This window comes from Cynara cardunculus, assembly GCF_001531365.2.
Source record: "Cynara cardunculus var. scolymus isolate 2C chromosome LG 16, CcrdV1, whole genome shotgun sequence".
Lineage (NCBI taxonomy): Eukaryota > Viridiplantae > Streptophyta > Magnoliopsida > Asterales > Asteraceae > Cynara > Cynara cardunculus.
In genome coordinates, this window is record NC_037543.1 from 18,334,957 (window position 1) to 18,342,552 (window position 7,596).

At 35.6% G+C, this 7,596-nt stretch overlaps 1 protein-coding gene across 1 annotated transcript in view; it reads left to right on the forward strand.

Annotated features, from left to right (window-relative positions):
- LOC112529065 (protein CHROMATIN REMODELING 24-like) overlaps nucleotides 1–6,560 on the forward strand; it is a 12,359-nt gene extending 5,799 nt beyond the window's left edge. Inside the window, exons 6-18 of the mRNA XM_025140140.1 lie at nucleotides 454–516; nucleotides 581–794; nucleotides 925–1,002; nucleotides 1,542–1,751; nucleotides 1,837–1,908; nucleotides 2,218–2,298; nucleotides 2,372–2,490; nucleotides 4,073–4,184; nucleotides 4,266–4,334; nucleotides 4,466–4,560; nucleotides 4,977–5,102; nucleotides 5,719–5,784; nucleotides 6,079–6,560. Of these exons, the coding sequence (XP_024995908.1) occupies nucleotides 454–516; nucleotides 581–794; nucleotides 925–1,002; nucleotides 1,542–1,751; nucleotides 1,837–1,908; nucleotides 2,218–2,298; nucleotides 2,372–2,490; nucleotides 4,073–4,184; nucleotides 4,266–4,334; nucleotides 4,466–4,560; nucleotides 4,977–5,102; nucleotides 5,719–5,784; nucleotides 6,079–6,340 (1,567 nt within the window). The 3' untranslated portion in view covers nucleotides 6,341–6,560. The remainder of the gene's footprint in view (nucleotides 1–453; nucleotides 517–580; nucleotides 795–924; nucleotides 1,003–1,541; nucleotides 1,752–1,836; nucleotides 1,909–2,217; nucleotides 2,299–2,371; nucleotides 2,491–4,072; nucleotides 4,185–4,265; nucleotides 4,335–4,465; nucleotides 4,561–4,976; nucleotides 5,103–5,718; nucleotides 5,785–6,078) is intronic.
- The last annotated feature ends 1,036 nt before the right edge of the window (nucleotides 6,561–7,596 follow it).

A 7,596-nucleotide genomic window follows, 5' to 3' on the forward strand; every position in this document is an offset into this window, starting at 1 on the left:
GTTTTGGAATAAGTCGTTATAATGTGTATTATTCTCCTAAATTAGTTTAAGTGGGACATAACGAGACTAAGTGGGTCATATTGTTTCTTATTAGAGCTAAATGGATCTAATTGAGGTCTAACAGGTCTTAGTGGTCCTTAATGGCTTGTTTTGGTATTTKTGGCTATAATAGGTCATAYTAWTCTTGATRAGTCTAAGTAGGTCATAATGGGACTAAGCGAGTCATCATGTGTCTGATTAGACCTAAATGGATCTTATTGAGGTATAACGGGTCTAAGTGGTACTTAATGGGTTGTTTTGGAATAATTCAGTATAATGGGGCTTTTTTCTCCTTAATTAGTCTAAGTGGGTCATAATGAGTTTCATTATAGCTAAATGGATAATGGGTCATTTTTGATTAAGTGGTCCATAATGGGTTATTTATTTAATATAAATGGATTTTTCTTGGTGTAGCTCTGTGTTAACCTTTGACATTGCATGTATTCATGCTCGTGTTACTGCAACCTCGAATGTGCTGTGCATCATTTTGCACATTTTTCTATTTTAGTCCTTCGGTTTTGTTGACACTTTGTGTTTTCTAAATTGTTGAAGTCTCAGTCGTGGCTACTGAATGGTCTTTAGTACGGACCATTAACCATACATCTAACTTAATGCAGGATTTAAGAACATGCATTCAGCCCTATTTTCTTCGACGCCTAAAAAGTGAGGTGTTTCGTGATGACGATGCTACAAATACTGCCAAGCTTTCTAAAAAGAATGAGATGATTGTGTGGTTAAGATTGTCTGCTTGCCAGGTAACAAGAATAAGAATTGATCACTTTAAGACTTGCACTTAAAGTTGGTGCATGTTTCTTTGATTTGTTCATCATGTCTTTTAAAGTACCACTTACATTCTTGTACTGTGTTCATCTCTTTTGGCTGCAGCGTCAACTATACGAAGCCTTTTTGAATAGTGAGATTGTTCTTTCAGCCTTTGATGGTTCACCTTTGGCTGCTCTCACGGTATTGTCACTGGTTTATCTTTTACTTCTATTTTGTTACCGTCTTGTTTTTGGTGTTTATAGCGTCTTCAAATTCTTATTGTATCCTATGTTCTAAAATGAAGTCAGGTCTTTAGTTTATGTCCATTATTCTTGTTTTTTAAACGAATATTCATTTCTTGTTTGTACCTCTCATTGTACCCTGTGTCCTATTTGAAGGGATATACCCCTGTGAAGTTGACAGACACTACATATGTGTGTGTATGCATGGAGAAAATCAAGTGAGAACCTCAAAAATGTTAGAAGCAATCTCCATGTATTTGTTTCACAATTTGAAACTTATGTATTGTTTGTTTCATAATGTGAAACAATACTATATGTTTCACATGTATTGTTTCAGATGATGAAACAAGACATGGTTCAATGGTTCTCAATGTTTTCAGCAATTTTGAGGTTCTCATTTTATTATGCTTCTAGATATATATTTTAGATATGTTGAGATCATGGGTAATTCACTTTTATGTTTATGCTTACATACATTTTCTTTCTGTTCTGATGTAGATATTGAAAAAGATATGTGATCATCCACTTCTGTTAACAAAGAGAGCCGCTGAAGATGTATTAGAAGGAATAGAATCAGTGCTAAATCAGGAGGATCATGGGGTTGCTGAAAGATTGGCAATGCACATAGCAGATGTGGCTGATAGATATGACATTGGAGAAAATCATGACATTCTCTCATGCAAGATCTCCTTTATTGTATCATTGCTGGTTAGAATATGACATGCTTTCGATCAGTTGAATGGGCGTGTTTTATAGCAGCATGTGTGATGGGTTTCTTTTTATTCTGTAACAGGATGATCTGATTCCAAAGGGTCATAATGTTCTTATCTTTTCCCAGACCCGCAAAATGCTTAATCTTATTCAGGTTTGCTCCAAATTGGTTTATCTTTATGAAGTAGGATGTTCACTTAGCAAATTAGTTATTTTATTTTGTTTAAATAAAAATCCTGCTGGAAAGTAGGGTCTGAAGGGTGAGATATATGCAGACATGTCTCTGCCCCAAAAGTGTAGAGCGGATGTTTCCGTGAATGATACTACAGTAATATTAGTATATCATTTTGTACAAACACCGTCATCTATATCTTGCATATTTTTAAGCAGATACTGTTTTTTTTTTTTTCAATTTTACCTGCAGTTATGAATGTTTGCTTCTTTTCCCGTCCCTTGTGCTTAGGATACTCTTACTGCCAGAGGCTACAAGTTATTGCGGATAGATGGTACTACCAAAGCTACCGACAGATTAAAGATAGTCAACGTCGGTATTTTTCTTGTACTTATCCATTGAATTTATTTTATTCAGTGTAAATATGACATTATATCAATAACAGGATTTTCAAGAGGGTGTTGGAGCTCCARTATTTCTTTTGACTTCTCAAGTTGGTGGTCTGGGACTTACCCTTACGAAGGCAGATCGTGTCATTGTGGTTGATCCAGCTTGGAACCCGAGGTTGCTCTTTTCACTTAGATTGTGCTGAATCTTGTTTTGCAAAATAACGTTTCTTCAGAAAAATGWTATCTACATTTAGAAGCTCTATAAATCCMTTAAACATGAAACGTCCTCTGTCCCAAAATAAATGTCCACCATGAAAAAAGGCACATAATTTATTTATTATGCTTATTAATTAGCTAAATGACAATTTTACCTTAGTAGTAGTGGGAGCAATGAATTTCTTCATCTCATAAATTTAGGATGAAATTGGAACGTAGACACTTACTTAAAAGTGGACACTTATTTTGGGACGAACAAAAATAAAAACGTGGACACTTTTATGGGATGAGAGAAATATACCTGTTTTGTTTTGGTTGTTATTTTGAAATATTCTAGAACATCTTTAGGGAAGACCTCATAAACCACATTTGGGGATGAAATATCTGATGCCTGCCCATTTATGCACTCATACGCTGTGTTCTCAAAACCTTCTTTACAAAGAAGGAAAGGGAGGGAAAGTAAAAAAACGTGTGTTCTCGAAATTCTTTTAGGAGAGAAAGGGAAGGAAACGGAAGGAAAATAATTATAAGTTCCTCCCCATAATTTTCTTTCCAAATTTGGGAGGAAAGGGATGGAAAGGAAAGAAATTAAAACCCTTTGAAAAGATTATTGAAGTTACAGGACTACCCAACTTTTCATTATTTTTTAAAAGGTATATTTGTAAAAAAGAATCTTTCTTTTCCTTCTCTTTTGTTCAAGAATGTGAGAAATTATTTTCTTCCTTTTCCTTTCTTTCCTTTTTCTTCCCTTTCAAGAACACAAATAAAAAAATTATTTTCTTTCCTTTCTCTTCCCTCCCTCTCTTTTCCATCCAATTCTTTTCTATTTTTTTTCTCCCCAATTTCGAGAAGACAACTTAGTAATTCACTAATTATCAGGCTCAAGGGTGGGATTTGAACTCAGGGCCTCCAGGTTATCCTTAGGAAGTCGCTATCATTTGTACAAACTCAGTTAGGCAGTATACAACTTCTTAGGGTGTGTTTGGTACGAAGGGACAATACGAGACATGATAGAACAAAAACTTGTACCCATGTTTGGTGCAACATTAAGACTGGGATAGGAGTTAGCCAGTTAGGACAGGACTGAGTGAGATAAAAAARCATTTTTTTGTCCCACCAAAATAGGTGGAACCAAAATCTGGGGAATGGACTAGATTGTAAATTACTAAACTAACATGTCAAATGAAAACCCTAAAACTTGCGAAGTTCTTTCACCTGCCTACCTTATTCTTGCCCGTTTGTGTCCCAAATGCACCCTTAGATACTTGAAGAAACCAAATCAAGCCAAACAAACCATGTATATCCCGCTCGAAAGCAGGGAGCAGTTGGACGCATGAGGACCTGGATTTTACCCAAAGCGTTGGTGCCTTCTTTTTGGTTCTTTTAGATACCTGAAAAGCAATACCATCCACCATGTACGAAATAAAACTTCTAGCCAAATAAGCACAATCTATTTTAAGAACTTCTAACTTTTAATTAGTATGGTCAAGTGCATTTGAAATCAAACCCAGTGACACTTTTGGCTTTTAATTTTTTTGCAGCACTGATAATCAAAGCGTTGATCGTGCATATCGTATTGGACAGAAGAAGGATGTTATTGTGTACCGTTTGATGACTTGTGGTACTGTGGAAGAAAAGATATATAGAAAGCAGGTTAACATGATTCAATATTTAATATGATGTTGTCTTTAATAGTTCTTCTTCATATCTGATTGCTTAAGCTTCATGAGATAGATATACAAAGGGGGCTTATTCAGAAGTGCTACAGAACACAAAGAGCAAATTCGCTATTTTAGTCAACAGGTGAGTGCCAAAAAGTTGGACAGTTTTGTTATTTTATTACTTAGCAGTTCCCATTTCGAGTTGGCCATTATGGCCATAACCATCTTCGGGAAACAGCACTCACGAGTCAGTGTGCTTGTTTGTTATCTCAGGATCTTAGGGAGCTTTTCAGTATCCCCAAACAGGGTTTTGATGTTTCTCCAACTCAACAACAGTTGCTTGAAGAGCATGATCGTGAACACAAAATGTTCGTAGTTTCTTTGATCATTGATCTTTTAATCCTTTCATTTGATACATGTTGCTAGTGTGATTCAAATGATTTAGTTTTGGATTTTTTTGCAGAACAGCGGTTTTATATTCTAGATTATATGTTCTTTGCAATATTATGGGCATTAGAGCATCCATAATGAACTTTCTTCAATAGCTTTTTGGAAAGCTTTTTTTTGCCACCTAAGATTATGAAAAACTGCCTGACAAGCTACGATAAGTTTGTGGGTCCCACCTAAGTTTGTGGGACCCACTCTTTTGGAAAAAGCTTAAATTAAAAAATCTTACCATTGTGAATGCTCTTAAGTTACTTATTTTCAGCTGATCTATTTTCAGCCTGTTGAATTATTTAAGTGGATAATGATGATATTTGGCTTTTGATTCACTTTATTGTAGGGATCCATCTCTTAAAGTGCACACAAAGTTTTTGGAATCTCTTGGTATAGCTGGTATTAGTCACCACAGTTTGCTCTTCTCCAAGACGGCTCCAGTGCCAGTTGTACAAGATGATGAACTAACGAGGTGAGACCCTTTCAATCTTCAAGGGCATACTGGGATTTTTCACATTTTGAATTTTGGCAAAAATTATTGTAGCACCATGTTTGTTGCAAGATGATTGTTTGTGAAATAAGCTTTGCTTGATCTGCATCATGTGTTGAAGCAACTGTAATGCATGTATATTGCTAGTTTATGCTCTTTGTTAGCTTGAATTTGCATATTTTTTCAATTTTATCATATGCAGCTTCTACTCCCTTCATCCTATGAAATTTGCAATATTTTATTAAATATGTTTTGACTATTAGTGAAATGTCTCAAGTGCCATTTAATAAAGACCAAGTAAGAATATATTGTGGGCCCAAACTATTTATTGTTATTGTAACATTTATATTATACAAATAGGTAATTTGGTTTAAATGTTTCCCGAATTTACCCGTAACTAGTGAAATGTCTCAAGTGCCATTTAATACACCTATGAAAAATTGATCACATCAGAAGTAGAATAAAGAACTTCACACAATATATTACAAGTTTCAGGGGACAGTAGCATTTTCTTTGTTACTTTTTAGCAATTTTTTGTATAGTGAATTTGTTCTTATATGGATTTCCTTAATCTAATAGTTTCTTGAATGACATGTAGGATTAGGCAATCAACATTCGTGGGTAATTCGTCTTCACGCTCCTCACATGAACAAAATGTGGATGCGTAAGTTCTCTCTTGATGCTCTTTCGTTATATACACACACATATATATGATTATACGCATGATACACAAGCTTAATCATATATGATTAAACACATGTTGCATTGACACACATATACGTTAAATCATATATGATTAAACACATATATGATATTGAAACTTCTCGCGTTCTCGCAAAATGTTCAATTTCTCGCATGATCCTTCCTCTACACACACAAACATATATATATATATATATATATATAAAATATATATATTTGTTGTTTTCTAATTATGGTTAATCTGTATCTTTAGCAGTGCTCAATATGCTTTCAACCCAAAGGATGTTGTTGTGCAAAGGAAGAATCTTTCTCCAAGTATTTCCAGCAAACTAACAGATTTCTTCTGTATTCAGATCCCGTTCGGTTCGTCGAATTACCCACCGTATTTGAATTATTCCCTGAATTATTACTACGAAGATACTCCTATTACCGGCAAACGTAGCTACCGATTTCTTCGATCCAGACATCGACCTTTCTTTTGCAATTACAACATTCTTCACTTCAATTTTTATTGCTAATTCCATTGCTTCCTCCAACGTTACTGGACTTAAGAGACGTACCTCCGACTTAATTGAATTTTCCAAACCGTTTATGAATTGACTCATAAACACTTCCTCTGGAATTCCTTCTAATGGTGCAGCCAACTCCACGAATTTCATCTTAAATTCCTCCACCGTACCTTCTTGTTTAACAGCCAGAAATTGTTCGCATAAAGTTCCTGCCGCCATTGATCGGAATTGACGCAAAATCAATCTACGTAGATCCTCCCAACGTAAAATTGGATGACGTCTATTCTCCCATTGAAACCATTTCAAAGCTGCTCCTTCAAATGCTATGAAAGCAACATCAATTTTTTCTTCCTATGATAAATGATAATCGATTCAATGAAAAATAGCGTTCTGCTCTGAGAACCCAACCGTCTGGATCGCTTCCGTCAAACGCTGGAATTTCAAGCTTCCGGCCTTTCACAGCTAGGAATCGACTCGATTCCTGTTTTTCATCGTTCCTTCTCTTAGATCTTCCTGAATCGTCCACGTCTTCTCCATCCAACGAACCTGTTGAATTCAATTTACTAGCCACATCGCTGCTTAATTTCTCAATCTGCTGTACAATTCGTTCCAAACTTTTCTCGATCGAACTGACGCTACTTTCTAAATCTTCAATTCTTGTTGCCGCACTCCTTGTCGCCATGGCTGGATCTTACCGCTCTGTTACCAATTTGATGTAAACTGACAGCAATTGTCGGTTGTATATTGCAATCAAAACAGAAAATGGATGATTCCAGACTTTCGAGAGGTCTGGTTCTCTCCCAAAGAGTTTACACTCACTTTGAAAATATCAAAAACAGAATATCCCAACTACTAACAACCCAGCTCCACTTAAAGGAGACTTGCCGCCTTATTCTACCCAAGAGTACCAAAAATACCCTTCACTTATTTACAATAACAGCTAAGACCCTTTACCCACTAACCCCTCCTCCTGTAAGTAAAACAAATAGGAGGTTTATCAATATCAAACGGCTGTCTTATGTTTTTGCAAACAAGGTATCATCTAATTCTAATCTACTAGTAAACTAAGCTCGCTGCTCTTTGGGGTAGAGATTAGTATTGGTACATCTCACCTCCCAGACCCTACTTCTAGTGGGATTTACTGGTTCGTTTTGTTTGGTTTTGAAATCAAATTTTGGATTTTGGGGATGGAATTTGCTCATATTTTTACTAGTTCTAATGATCGATGCAATAGAGAACGATGAATATTGTTTGATTTTTTATTT